This window comes from Neofelis nebulosa, chromosome 3 (genome assembly GCF_028018385.1).
Source record: "Neofelis nebulosa isolate mNeoNeb1 chromosome 3, mNeoNeb1.pri, whole genome shotgun sequence".
Classification (NCBI taxonomy): domain Eukaryota; kingdom Metazoa; phylum Chordata; class Mammalia; order Carnivora; family Felidae; genus Neofelis; species Neofelis nebulosa.
This window is the reverse complement of record NC_080784.1, coordinates 115,226,454-115,241,901: the sequence shown is the minus strand read 5'-3', so window position 1 is coordinate 115,241,901 and position 15,448 is coordinate 115,226,454. Positions and strand designations below refer to the sequence as shown.

General features: G+C 42.5%; 1 protein-coding gene across 4 annotated transcripts in view; it reads left to right on the top strand.

Annotated features, from left to right (window-relative positions):
• The first annotated feature begins 9,366 nt into the window (after positions 1-9,366).
• SEC24B (SEC24 homolog B, COPII coat complex component) overlaps positions 9,367-15,448 on the top strand; it is a 101,141-nt gene continuing 95,059 nt past the window's right edge. For all 4 annotated transcript variants that reach the window (XM_058721689.1, XM_058721688.1, XM_058721687.1 and 1 more), the window contains exon 1: positions 9,367-9,628. In XM_058721689.1, coding sequence (XP_058577672.1) covers positions 9,502-9,628 — 127 coding nt within the window. In that variant the 5' untranslated portion in view covers positions 9,367-9,501. The remainder of the gene's footprint in view (positions 9,629-15,448) is intronic.

Below are 15,448 nucleotides of genomic sequence, written 5' to 3'. Positions count from 1 at the left end.
GAATCTCAAGCAGGCTCCACACTGTCAGCATAGAGCCCGGTGTGGGGCTTGAACTCATGAACTGTAAGATCATGACCTGAGCCAAAGTCAAGAATCAGATGCTCAATCAACTGAGCCACCCAGGTGCCCCCTTAATGTTTTTCTTAAGAGAAATGTTCTCAGAGAATTTCTGGGAAATAACATTACCCACGCTGTTGTGTTTAAAAGGAGAAAACCTCATGGGAGAAATTCCTGTTTAAAATAACCTCTCCCATATCAACTTTCCTGTAGCTTAAACCTCATAATATCATATAAGTTTGCAGGAACGTGGTAAGGATTTATTTTAGTCTATTCCATAGCAACTGTGTATAGGAATCTGCTTGATTTCTACTCTTCATTAGTGGAGAAGAAAGTTGTTATAAGAAAAAACCTTTTTGAAAGAAATTATGCACCAAGAAAATAAAGAAAATCTACTTCAATCCTTGAACAAAATATAGAGGAAAAAGACCCCATAGGAAGAACATTGTATTAACTTGCTAGGGCTGCCATAACAAAATACCACAGACTAGGTGGCTTAAATAATAGAAATTTCTTTTCTCGTACTTCTGAAGGCTTGAAGTTCAAGATTAAGGATTCAAGATAAGGTTTCTACTAAGGACTCTCTCCAGGGCTTACAGATGGTTGCCTTCTCTCTGTCCTCTCATGGTCTCTCCTCTGGGCAAACAAATCTGTGTCCTAATTTCTTCTTATAAAAACACCAGTCATATTCGATTAGGGCCCATCCATAGGGCCCACTCATTTTACCTTAACTACCTCTTTAAATGTTCTATCTCCAAATACAGTCACATTCTGAGTCATTAGCGGTTAGGACTTGAAGAGGTTCGGACGCGCCCCTTGAGAATGTGCCTCTTTGGCAAGCAATGGAGACCTTGTGCGCCCAGGAGAAACTTTTCTCACACCCTTAACTACATAGAAGAATCTAAATTGGAGGGTCTTTCCAGAATAAGAGTTATTAGCAAAGATAAATTTTATCCGAGTGATGGGGCGCCTGGGTGGCTCAGTCGGTTAAGCGGCTGACTTCGGCTCAGGTCATGATCTCACGATCTGTGAGTTTGAGCCCCGCATCGGGCTCTGTGCTGACAGCTCAGAGCCTGGAGCCTGTTTCAGATTCTGTGTCTCCCTCTCTCTGACCCTCCCCTGTTCATGCTCTGTCTCTGTCTCAAAAATAAATAAACGTTAAAAAAAAAAAATTAAAAAAAAAAATTTTATCCAAGTGACTCATCTACATGACAGGGCAAACAGATATCTAATTACCAAACATCTCTTCTTATCACCCTGTGAATAACATTCCTTTCCTCTGAAGTCCCAGACCCCTACTACTTTCTCCTTGGTTCAGAATAACATATATACCTCATTTTGCCTGTCTGTGGAATTTCCATGCCTGTATGATTTCCTTGTACATATGCTATTAAATCAGATTTTCCCCTGTCACTCTGCTTCATGCCAATCTGATTTTTGGTCCAGTTAGAAGGGTCTTTAAAGGGGGCAGGAATTCCCGCTCCCTGATATATCAATTACAAGTGGACACAATTCAGCCCACGATAGAGATTCAAATTTTACTGGAATTTTAGTTGGGTATGCTTTTGAAGACTTTAAGGATATTAATAAATGACTTTGTAATTACTGAAAATATCAAAGCAAATGAAATCCAAGTGGCAAGTACGACACGTGCTGGAAGCCGAAATGGGGAGTAAGTGTACAGCACATGTCGTTGAATTTCTCTCCCATTGTGGAGATACCTTCTCCAGGATTCCCAAGAATCCTGACTGAACATATCCCATGTATCAAAATTCAACTCATTTGTCCTTGGTCTGGCATCTGAAGCAAAGACTTACCACTCTTCAGAAGAAAGCTCTCTAATATTTTAGGAAGTTTACCATTTTCCCATGAATTTATCTTCTCTCGTCCACCCCCTCCTCCCATATTCTTGCACATTTTTATATGTCAAGCTCTTTAAAACCTTGCCATCATAGTGATTGTTAAAAAGTGTGTCCTAACCGAATTAGCATGTTCGACATTTTTAATCTGGCATGTTTCGAAGAGAATTGTATTCACACAATTGATTTTTTTAATGTAATTGAAGTTTTTCCTTCCAACTAGAAAAAAAAAAATGAACTAAACCTGTAATATAGAAACACCAGGCATCTGGGAGCCTGGGTGGCTCAGTCGGTTAAGTGTTTGACTGTTGGTTTCAGCTCAGGTCATGATCTCACAGTTTCATGAGTTCAAGCCCCACATCAGGCTCGGTGTGACAGTGTCGAGCCTGCTTGGGATTCTCTATCTCCCTCTCGCTCCGCTCCTCCCCCACTTGCACTCTGTCTCTCTTAAAATAAATAAACTTAAAAAAAAAAAAAGGAAAAGAAACACCCCTTCCTATGATGTTTTAACTCACACAGCTTCATAAATAAAACTCTACCTTCTGGAGCAACACTATATCAATTTTGCTTGCTTCCAGCAGATGGCACTGAAGATTGTGCACAGTAATTTTTGCCAAGGGTAGCACTTCCCAGCCCCTTCCTGGCTTAGCCCAGCTGGAAAACAAGAATATTTCTGTGGGGTAAACAGGGAAGTTGCAGCCCAAGGAGACTAGGCTGGGGATCACCTGACAGCCCCCTCAGGACAATCCTCCAATGTCTGAGGAGGATTGATATTTGGCACGTCTTTTAATGCATTGCAGCCCACAGCGTCCCCTGGTACTCTGGTTGGGAAATTCTGACCCAGGTCATCTTCTTATTAATTTGGAACCTATAATGAGTTTACATTTTTGTTTTTTTAGATTTTATTAGTGTTTATTTATTTTGAGAGAGAACACACGTGTGAGAGAGGGGGAGGGGGCAGAGAGAGAGAGAGAGAGAGAGAGAGAGAATCTCAAGCAGGCTCCATGCTGTCACCACAGAGCCTGATCTGGGGCTCGATCCCACAAACTGTGAGATCCTGAACCAAACCCAAGAATCAGACACTCAGTTGACTGAGCTACCCAGGTGCCCAGAGTTTACATTTAAAAAATTTTTTTTTTTTAACGTTTATTTATTTTTGAGACAGGGAGAGAGCATGAATGGGGGAGGGTCAGAGAGAGAGGGAGACACAGAATCTGAAACAGGCTCCAGTCTCCGAACTGTCAGCACAGAGCCCGACGCGGGGCTCGAACTCACGGACCGCGAGATCATGACCTGAGCCGAAGTCGGATGCCCAACCGACTGAGCCACCCAGGCGCCCCTGGAGTTTACATTTTTAAAGTGTACTTTACAAATATTAATCCCAACATTTTTTTTTTAAGTTTATTTATTTTGAAAGAGACAGTGAGCACAAGCAGGGGAGTGGCAGAGAGAGGGGGAGAGAGAATCCCAAGCAGGCTCCTTGCTGTCAGCACACAGCCCGATGCAAGGGCTCAGTCTCACCAATGGTGAGATCATGATCTGAGCTGAAAGCAATAGTCAGACGCTTAACCGACTGAGTCACGCACATGCCCCAAATGTCAACATTTATGTCAGTGAGAGAGCAGTGAAAATTTTGACAGTGTTTAGGATAAGAATTTAAGATAAAAGAGGTTTAAGAATGGAAACTCATAATAATTAAATCTACAGTGAATTGGGACAAACCACTTGAAAGTAGGAGCAATTCTGAAGAGCAAACAGTGAACTCATGCCTTTACAAGAATGCCATTTGTTATGGACTGAATTGCACCCCACTCCAAATGTATATGCTGAAGCACTAACCCCCATGTAACTGTATTGGAGCTAGGTCTTTAATGAGGAGGTGATTAAGGTTAAATGAGACCAGAATGGTGGAGATCAGATCTGATAGAACTGGCTCCCTTATGCAAAGAGACACCAGAGACATAGCTCTCCGTGTTATGTGAGGACATAGAGAAGGCCAGGTTCCGCAAGCCAGGAAGAGAGCTCTCGCCGGAACCTTCCCATGTTGCCACCCTGAGCTTGGACTTTCAGCCCCCAGAAGTGTGGGAAATAAATTTCTGCTATTCAAGCCACCCAGTCTATTGTATTTTGTTATGGCAGCCTGAGTCAATACAACACTTTTCTACAACAATAATCAGCAAGAGGAAAAATAATGACCCAAATGTTGAATATGTGGTGAGATGATCAGTGTCAACATCGGGCACCCATCAACCCAGTAGGAGCGGGTTCAGTATCTTAAAGGCATAAGAAAGTACTGCCGCTGTAGGAAGCCAGGGTAATACCAGGCCCAGTTTAATCTGTACCACATCAACAGGAGTGGGACCAGGGAGGCCTACACTGCAGCGGCTAAGTAGTTCCCTTATCATCCGGGCAGGGCATTTCTTTCCTCAATGGACTTTCAAATGTAATTGAAACGATGCCCTTTGGAACCCTGCTACTCAAAGTGTGGGTCATGGACCAGCAGCAGCAGCAGCAGCAGCAGCAGCAGCAGCAGCAGCAGCAGCAGCACCCGGAGCTTATTAGAAATGCAGAATCTCAAGACATCCCCAAATCCACTAAATCAGAAAACCGCATTTTAGAAGATCCTCAAGTGATTCGTAGGCACATCGAAGTTCGAGAGGCACCACTTTACAACTTGCTACCAGTAAAAAGAAAAGAGTAAGCTTGGTTCTAAAGCTTCAAAGAACTGGCTCTTTCTGTTTGGTGAACATGCATATGGGGCCTAGGAGGGTAAACTCTTCTACTTACTCTGGACTTGTGAATATTAGAACAATGGGGCTTTAGAAGCCTAAGCTGATCATATGTGCAAGAGTTTCTAAGGTTCTAAAAATAGATTGTGTATCCCTGCTGTCTCCTGAATGTGTGTGTGTGTGTGTGTGTGTGTGTGTGCGCATGTGCAAGAGAGAAAGAGAAATGTCCTAGAGATTTCAAGTTGTATAGTAGATGCTCAGTAAATGGGAATTCCATTCGTTCAATTCCCTTCAGAATGCGAGGTTAGAAATTCTCAGATGGCAGAGTTGTGGGCTATGTTTATCATATTCCCAGTGGAATATATAGGGTTGTTCAACCTAACTAATTGCTTCAGACTGCTGTGCATTTTCAGTTCTTCCATTTTGCCAATTTTCTTGTCTTTCCTGTATTTATTAAGGCCACTGATAACGATTGCTGCTCTCAATATGCCTATATCAATAGTACCTCCCCCGCCCCATCTTGTGATTCATTGTTTCTAACTTGCTATGGGCTGGATAAGCGGATAGCTACAGAAATTATAGTACTATATATCTGAAATAATAGCCAAATCTTCTAAGTAAGAACTTGACAGAATTTTCTGCATGCAGTTTTGTGCACAAGTTGACCATATGGTAATTATTTGCCTAATAATCCCCATCTTTTTTTTTTCTTTTAGGATCTTAGCTGTGTCTTAGATATTCGAGACTTACGTGGTAATTAAATGACATAAACATAAGCAATCACATAATATAAACGTCAGTGAAACTGTTTCTTCTCATCACAGTATAAGTGGTAGAACTCAATTTAGAATGCCATAATAAAAAGAAGAAATATTCACAAGGAACAGAAGAAAAATAATAGAGCAAGTTTATAGGGAAAAAAATCAAGAAATTCCAATATAAAAAGGTAAGAATATATGTAAAAGATCCTGCATAAAATATTTGGGAACAGATTATATCTTATTCATCTGTCCATTGCCAATACCAGCTGTAGAAAGCCAGGGAAGTGCCAGACCCAGTTTAACCTGTACCACATCAATACAAGTGGAGCCAGGTAGGACTACACTGCAGCTGCTAAGTAGTTCCCTTGGTATCATCCAAGCAGGGCATTTCTTTCCCCAGTGAACTTGCAAATGTAATAGAAAGATGCCCTTTGGAATCTTGCTACTCAAAGTGTGGGCCTACTAAAAACGCAATAAATGTGTAAATAGATCAGATAAAGGAGAAAGAAGAAAACTGTTTTTCATATGGGGAGAGAGACACCCAATAGGGAATGCCACTAAAAGAGAAAAGGTATGGGGCACCTGGGTGGCTCAGTTGTTTAAGCGTCTGACTCTCAATCTCTGCTCAGGTCATGATCTCACAGTTTCTGAGATTGAGCCCCGCGTGGGCCTCTGTGCTGACAGCACAGAGCCTACTTGGGATTCTGTCTCTCTCTCTCCTGCCCTCTGCCCCTCCCTCACTCATGTTTGCACATGCGCTCTCTCTCAAAATGAGTAAATAAACATTACAAAAAACACGAGAGAGAAAAAAAGTGTTCCACAAAGGTCAGACATGATTTAAAAACTAGAGAATAAAAAAACCTGTCTGAGGATGGGAAGCCAGGCTACAACAGAGAAAGGACTGCACTGGCATCTTCTGAGATCCACATAGGTCTTCAGTTGTGAAGTCTCCCGCAACTTCTGTTATAAAGAATGTAAGTCCTGAGTTAGGGGTGACAAATAGTGGCACATGTGTCAGAATCTAACACTCAGCCAAAATTTCCCTCCTGTACCTGCAGAAGGGCTTAATTTCAATTACAGCACTCTCCCACTGAACACAGACTTGGAGGTCAGCATTTGCTTCAACACCGCCTATCGATGAGAATCGACACAGGCACTACCATATTTGGCATTTCTGGCACTGTCATCACACATCTAAAAAACGATCACTTTTAATGACTGGCAAAAAAATTGAAGAGACGTCCTGAAGAAAAGGAGCATTAACCTCCCAATGTGAAAAAAAACAATGAACCAAGTCACCTTAACTTTGCTATTCAAAAGCGGTGGTTCTCCTATTTTCCTATGCGTTCAGAATCACCAGGAGAGTTTGCTGTTGGGGCCCACGTCCAGTGTTCAGTAGGTCTTAGGTGAGACCTGTTAATTTGCATTTCAAACATTTTGAGATCCATCATTCTAAAGAATACTGGAATACATTTTAAATATGCAAAACTGAAAATCCTTTGACAAGCAAAACAGTATATCATAATTAGCATAGCTTTATGAAGAAAAATGTAAATGAACCCAGCATAGCTTGTAGTGAATGGAGTAAAGATTTTGGAGCTAAATAGACCTTGGTTTGATCTCTGGTTCTGGTATTTATAGGTTCATGACTTTTGCTAATACTGAATTCTAGAAGTCTTAGTTTCCTCTGGTAAAATGGGGATAAGAAAAATATCCCGTAGAGTTATTGCGTTATTGTGAAGACTAAATGGAAATATATATATATATATATATATATATCCACATATATACGCATCTCAAGTGACTAGTACAGTGCCTGGCACATGGTAAGCATTCATTCACTCATTCAAGCCTTTATCTTTTTCTTCACCGATAGCTGTCATGGAACTTAAAGCAAGAGAGCAAAATAACACATTTTCATAAAGTTTGTAGGATCTGGAGCACCTGGGTGACTCAGTCGGGTAAGCGTCTGACTCTTAATTTCAGCTCAGGTCATGATTTCAGGGTCATGAGATCAAATTTTGCCTCAGGCTCTGCACTGTCAGTGCAGATTCTCTCTCCCTTTTTCTCTGCTCCTCCCTTGCCCTTACTCTCTCTCTTTTTAAATAAATAAATAAACATTAAAAAAAAAAAGTTGTAGGATCTGACATGCAAAAGATTCTTATAACCATGCTAGAAAATAGAAAATACTGTGGTAAATTAGTGGACAAGAGGAAGCAGCTCAGATGATAAAGATTGTGGGGAAGATTGCTGAAACATGGTCCCAGTCCTCCTCTTTAGGAGTCTGCCCTAAAACAGATAGGGCTTGCCTTCATTACATATACCTCTGATTAAAGGAAGATACATTCAGGGGCAAAATGCCAATTGCCTAGTGATTCCCTTACCCTCATAATGGTAGCCCTTAATCCAGCGTTTTTTGGTTTTGTTTTCAAAGAACTCCTGGGAAGCCTTGGAACCTGTAACCATGTAATCTCCTTGATAAAGCAAAGTGTGATTTTTGCTCATGCAGGGCTTAGGTTTCTGTGGAAAAGCTGGGAATGCTGCGGAAGAGAGCTTGCCACTTCTATGTGGAGCATGACGTCTCTTTGAAAACCCTAAAACTCAAAAGTACCTATCCAACTACTGCAATCCTATTTGTAGTCCATTTGATGCATTAAAGCACCAAATACCATTAATTCATGGGAACAACAAAAGGGAAGCTTGGCATTATTCTAGATCACACTACATGATTTCCATAATTATTCGGTAAATTAGACTTATCACTCCAGAAATATCTTGCTACATCCCATTTCAAATTCAATGTTTCTGAACAATTTCACTTTTTTTAATTGTTATTTATTTTGAGAGAGAGAGAAAGCACGAGTGGGGGAGGGGGAAAGAGAGAAAGAGAGAGAGAGAAAGAGAGAGAGAGAGAGAGAGAGAGAATCCCCAGCAGGCTACCCCAGGGCTAGATCTCAGGAACCTTGAGATCATGACCTGAGCATAAATCAAGAGTCAGAGGCTTAACCCACCGAGGGCTTAACCATCAGGTGCCCTTGAGCAATTTCATTTCTAATAAAGATGGTAGCACACTAAGGGTTTTAAGATGGAAAAATGACTTGGGTAATCAAGTCCAAGATTTGCTTGCCAGTTAGCCTGCTGGCATAGGCCAGGGATTCAAAGATTTCAAGGTATATAATGCAGGCGGAGTTTCTGCTTTGGATGCTATAGCTTCTCATCTAAACATCAACAGAATGATGCAACTCTTGGCAAAAATGAGGAAGATAAAGTTTGTCTTCCAGTTTCTCTTGCTCTATTTCCTCCTTCCCCTTCCCTAGATTTAAGTTAGTGGGAAAAGTTTAGAATAACGCACTTATTTCGATCCTTGTGTTTATCAAAGAGAAATGTTTCCTCTTCCTTTGCTGAGGATTACAATTTCCTACAGACAGGGACCCCGAATGCCGTATTTCCTTTAGAATTAACATTGAGAGGGAAAATTTCAAGATGAAAAACCAAAAGTGAATCCAGGGTTCCCGTTCAGGAAGAAGGGTGGGTGGGGTCAGGCCAGTGCGGCGTGGCCCTGAGCTCCGGATGTCACCCCGAGGCTAGGGTGCGGCGCGGATCCCCCTCCCAACCCCGCGGGGCCAGGCTCGCCGTGCGCGCAGCCTCCGCACAGATGGGAGTCCTGCCGGGGCCCATCCCTTCCCTCTCAAAGCGACCGGGGCTCCGCCGGTGCCGGAGCAGTTTAGTCGCCAGGCTGGCGGGGAGGCCGCGGCCCCGGACCCCGCCTCGAGCCTGAGCTTGCCGGGCTTCGACCTGCAGGGGGCGTTGCGTCGGCGGCCCAAGGCCTCGGTGCGGGGAGCCACCCGAGTCGGGAGCCCCGCACTCAGGGTTTGGGGCGCGCAGCACGGCCCGACGAGGCGGGCCACGGGCCCGGCACCTGCGTCCGCAGAGCGCGTCTCCCCGGTGGAGTGCCGACACCCGGCCGCGGTCCTGGGCGACTCCCTCGGTGACGCCAGGCGCGCTCCTTCCTCTTCCTTTCGCCTCTCCGGCCCCGCCTTCCCTTCCCTCCGCCCACCTCCCTGAAGCTGAGCCGCCGCCGCCAGCAGCGCCGTCATGTCGGCCCCCGCCGAATCCCCTCATCCGGCCGCCAGCGCCCGAATCCCGCCCAAGCTTGGAGGAGCCGCAGCCTCAGGAGCCGCCGCGCCCGCCGGCCCGGGCCCGGCGCCGCACCAGCAGAACGGTGAGGCGGGCGGCCCCTGCGGAGCGCGGGGCCTAGCGCCGGCGGGGCAGCCTGGGCGGCCACTCGGGGCGGGCTGGACCGGGCCGGGCCGTGGGGGGCGTCGGGGCGGGGGCAGAGGCGGGTAGGGGCGCAGAGCCGAGGCCGCGGGCGGAGGCCGCGTGGGGGGGCGGACTGGGGGGGGGGGGGAACGCGTGGTACGGAGGGGGGGAGGGGCGCCCTGGCGCGGGGGCGGGGGCCGACCTGGGAAAGCTGGGGCCGGGGCTGTTTACGTAATGTGACCCTAGGCCGGAAAGCGGCCGGGGTTAGTGGGGACGGTGGAAAAGGAGGGGCCCAGGTGCAGTTTAAAAACCCTCATATCCAGCCTGAGCGCAGGCGAGTTGCCCGGAGCGACCCTTTCTCCGGCGAAAAGCCGAGGCCGCAGAGTGCGTGGTCTGGAGAAAACTGGTGTAGCCATGGAACTGCATGGATTGTGCCCTTCCCGAGTCAGGAAAATTGCTTTGATTTCTGCGGCCCAGCGAGCACGCTGCCTTGTAGGGAACTTAAGTTAGCGCTCAAGTTTGTAGACAAAAGGGTGTAAATATGCAACATAAGAGTAACCGTAACCCTGACCCAATTCGGCCTCAGGATCTGTCATTGCTGCTGCGGCTGCTGCTCTAGCGTTTGGAGTTTGCTTGTCGCGTTGTAAAGGGAGCAGGTGTCAAACGGATTTAAACGAGTACCTTTAGATCTGGGTGGCTTTTTTCCCTCAGCTTCACTTTCAGAAATAAAAAAGCGTGCCAGAGTTGGCCCTGCTTTGAGGAAAGAAAGGCCTTCGTACAGGCAGCAGCCTGTGCAACTTGAAAGCCGCTTTCATGCTAAGGTCGTAGGCTTTTAGTATGCAGGAGATTCAAGTGAAAAATAATCATTTCTAGGATATTCATTACCTAATCTTGAGATTTGAATGTTTGTGGATGGACCCACGGTAGGAGGAACTCATGTTATAGACTTGATAGTATTTTAGATGAGAACTCTTGGAAGTAATGGAATACTTCAGAAAAAGTGCCCTGTGTTCATAAGAGAACAAAACTACACTAGTACACTGTACTAATACACTAGTACAAACGACTTTTGGATGGACCTGTTTTGTCCAGTTTGTTAATGAAAATTCATTGGGTTATGTCAGTTCAGCCAATATCTAGTTTTTACAGCTTATGCTTTTCTAACATGAAGATTACCGTTTATCCTGACAATCAGTGGTTGATGTCTTAGGCTTAGTATCCTTTGGATCAACCATACTTGGCAATATTATATGCTTCCAATGGTTATTGTTTGCTGTCGTGGGTTTGACTGTGAACATGGTTGTAGGTTTTGTGTTCCTGTCCTGAACGTACATAAAGATATTTGTGAGCAGTTTTTTTCTTGTGAACTTAATATAAATTGTTGTTTTTTGTTTTGTTTTTGAACAGTTTTGTGTGTGAAGGAACTAGCACATGGTCATTTAAGAAGAGATCCCAAGTCTTTTAGAATATTGTAAACCCATGTTTAACAGTGATCCAAGGATTGCCTTTTCTTGATTCTGTGTAACATCACTACTGTGTTAGTGAATGATTTTTAAAGTGGGAGATATTGATCTTAGCCTTATAAGTTTTGTGAATGCTCAAGAAATGCCAGAATATCAATTGTAATGAGTGTAGTAAGTCTGTAAGAACGTTAGAAGTCAGATATGGATGATGCTTTGTTTCTACCATTTAACATAATTCATTAAAGCATTTGTGGAATGTTTAATACTTGGGTACTCAAGATTAGCCTAGTGGAAAGTGAATCACTGCCTTTGTCCTAAATTCACCTGTATTTTGGTGACATTTGACTTGGTGGTGACCTTGAGGGATTTGACAGGTATGGATAGGAAGGCAAGACTGTCTTGAGTCAGAGGTTGCAGCACGGACAAAAGTCTCAAATTGTGGAAGTGCACGGCATGTTTAGAAGAGAAGCTGTCAAGAGACAAGAAGTGTGCTGGGTAATAGGGAGAACCCAAAGCATTGAAGCTGAAAAGCATACTTAAAAAGGGGTCAGGTTGCAGAAAGGCCTTGAGTATCATTGCCGAAGAATTTGGAAATTAAGATAAAAAACTAGGCCAAGAGAGGAAATGGTAATAGTTCTCATCACAAGAAAAGAAAATCTGCAACTAGGTATGGTGACAGATGTTAACCACTTATTGTAGTGATCATTTTGCAGTTTATACAAATACCGAATCATTCTGTTAGTCTACCGGAAACTAATAGAGCATGTGTCCATTATACTTGAAAAAAATAAAGTAAAATAAAAAACTACAGTCAATTTTTTGTTGTTTTGGTGGAAGGAAGTAGCTTAAGTAGAGAAGTAGCAACATCAAATCTGTTTTTGTCTTTTTTTGCTAATCTTAAAAAAAAACAATTTTTGCTACATTGTTTTGGCATTTGTAGATAAAGATTAAGCAATCCTTTGGGGTTTTGGTTCATTCTTTAGCCCTGCATGAAATAGTTTTCCTTTTAATTTGTCTGTGTGGAATTCCAGGCATGATGAAAAAGAAACATGTCAGAAATATGAGGATAGAACATTACAGGAGACAGAATTGTTAAACTGGAATGGTATCTATAGATCACTTATTTAGTGGTTATCCAACCTTTTTAAAAAACATATTTATTGCTCTGAAGGAAATGGTGGATAGACCACTGATGGAAAAATCAGACAAAAGCAGAGCCGTTAGGATTAAAATAGAGGTGGATATTGAGATGTTTTTGGAGTGCAGCCTGAACAACACCTAGTCCACTTCCCTAATTGTACAGAGGAAATTGAGATCTGGAAGGGTTAAGTGGGTATGTTTTTCACCAATTCCTGTGTAAACTTGGTGAGGGTAGCAGTTTGCCTCCCTCATCACTGCTGTATATATTCAGGCCCTGGAACAAATAATGGGTATTCAGTAAACATTAGTTAAATCAACTCCAATTCAGTCTTCCTAATTCCAAGTCCAGTTCTCTTTCTATTAAGAGACTGTAAAAAGTTTCTTTTTCAGAGACTTTTTTTTTTTTTGGAAAGGGTAGGAAATAGGCAGAAAACTGAGTCTTTATCACTTTTGCTTTCTGGGTTTAACTGTTCACATGCTCTTTCCCACTTGAATATAATAGTTAGACTTGAGCTTGTGACATACTTCTCTTACACTTCCTTTTGTGGACTTGGATTTCTGTACTTCAGTTTTTCACTGATCAGCATATGGGCTTTTAGAATTATTTGTATTTCCATATGAGGTGTTAGTTGAATATTTTTCAACTTTTACTCTGCCTTTTCAGAGTCTTTCCAAAGTCTAGTCCTCAAAACCTGAAAGACTGGGTGAAATAATAATCCTGGCAATAATGATGGGGTAACTCCAAAATTTCTCCCAACTGACCTACATTGAAAGGGGTAATTCAAAAGTTTTTTTTGAGGGCAGGCACCCAGATTTAAGAGTAAACCACTGCTGTTTTGTTCTACTTTGGGGAAGCAAATGGTGCTCATTTTCAAATGAAAATGTGTTTTCTTTCTTCCATATGCCTTTATTAGGAATGATACTGCTGGCAGTTTTATCATGTCAATTGCTAATAATGTGAGAAAGAGGAGATAGTAATGGGAATTATTGGACTCCATAATGGCATAAGCATACCGTTCACTCAGCAGTACTATCTGGTCAGTTATAGGAAACCCTTCAACTTTGAGAGCACATGCAAAATTTAAAATGATATAAAGCTCCCTAGTGTGTCTGAAGAAAGTTCTTTTTGATCAGAGCAGCATCTGTGTCTCAGGTTTCTACTCTTTATAGCTCAGCAGAAACATCAGGTCCTCTGGTAAAGATATTGGTACGGCACAATGTAACCATCTGGATACATAATTTCTTTCTAAACTGATTAATAGATAAGGATCTTAAAAATTATTCCTTATATAAACAAGTGTCTTTTATGTGGGTTTAAATTTTATTTTTCGTTGCTGTATGTATTGCATTAGTTATTTGCAGTGTCTTTTCATTCCCACTGCAGTCCCTCCTCTCAGGTTTCTGAGATTATATCTGTAATGATTTTTGTAAACCACATTCATTGCCACTGATTATAGCATTTGAGCTAACTTCATCTTTCTAATTCTCTGTAAACCCTGAAGTATTAGATCCTTAAAAACATTGAAATAGAACAGATTTTTGAGCCAGTCTTCAATGGACTTTCCTAGAAATGAGACCCTCATCTTAGCACTGCACGTTAGAGCAGATCATGTTATATTCAGCCCTGGGAAAGCCACTCTTTCCAGTAGGCTAAGCATACTCGGAATTGCAGAAGGTGTGGGCTAGTAAAAAGTCGTTGGCTTTGATACAGCTCAGGGTTTTGTAGAGATAATTACTTAACATCTCTGAGTTTCAGGGGATAATAATACCTTTCTTCTAGAGTTGTAGAGAGAGTTTTATTAAATGAGTTACTATTTTTAAAGTACCTGGTGCTTAGCAAAATGAGATATTTAGCAAATGAGAGTCCCCTTCATTCCGTTTCCTTCAGAACACCAGGATATAAATTCTTTGGATGGCAGAGACTGTATGAGTTTTCCTCATCATATTCTGCAGTAGGCACTCAACTGAGTAAGTGAACTTGGCTTCATATTCATTATTATTTTTGAAGACTGACCCCTGAAAGGATCTGTGTATGGCCAGCTCTCTCTTAAGGCTCAATCACTGTTTCAGTCTTTTTATTATTTTCTTACACTGCTCAGCCAGCCCTTCTTTCCTCCAACAGATCTACTCTTGAAAGGTTTCCTTTAATAGGCCATCTACCTCAGCTAGCTGGCTGCAGGAAGGTGGATTTAATTGGTGCTGAAAGCTGCTTGTGATAGGAACTGAGGAAAAGCAAGAGGAAATAGGGAGGCTAGAGGGAGTAGTAAAATGCTTCGCCGAGCCAAGCGAATGGCCAAGTCTTAACTTGCTTGTTTTTCTCAGTATTTCTGAGAAACAGGTATTGTGAAATGAGCTTTGGAACCTGCAATGCCTAGCTTCTTCACTATTTATCAACTGTTTGAATGTGTATACATTAGTGACCTTTCATATCCCCATTTGTCTGTAAAATGACAATAGTGACACTTTCACAGGATTGTTGTGAGAATTATATAAGATGATGTAGAGAAAAGTAATGTGCCTGGCATAGAGTAGGTTCTCAACTGGTGTTGGTTTTCTTTTGGTCCCTTTACTCTTAGTACTCATTATTGTGGCAGCCAAAGAGGGGAACTGATGTACTTAATGCGGTAAGATTTCATCCAAATGGTTACTTACATAGGCTATGTCTGTGTAGACTGTCAGCCAGCAGTGACTGGGTCAGTTACTTTTGTAGCTATTAGCCTTCCATTAGAAGAGAGTAAACCAGGGTATACAGGTGTGATTGGAATTACTCATTTTCTAAATCACTGGGGTTTCTAATTGCTGATTTCTGTAGGGGTGTGTGTGTCTTTATGTTTTTTATGTTTCTAAAAAATTTTTATTTTAGCAACATTATTGATACTCTATTGTCAGGAATCATATATTCAAAATATTTAACAATCAGTGCTACATACACTGACGATGGAATGTATGCTAGCCTTGATGCTACAGCAGGATGGTGTTCATGAGGTCTTGAAGGTCTGGGGCAAGGAAACAGCATTGTGGGATACAACAGGGAAGCAGGGTCGGGGCTGTGTGACTATTTACCAACTGGTTCAGAAGTACTATAATATTTTAATAAGAATGGTTAAAATGTATGAGTGGCTGAATATTGACCTATTTCTTGGTAGTTTAGTGATGGATAAATGATGTTCTTATATCCT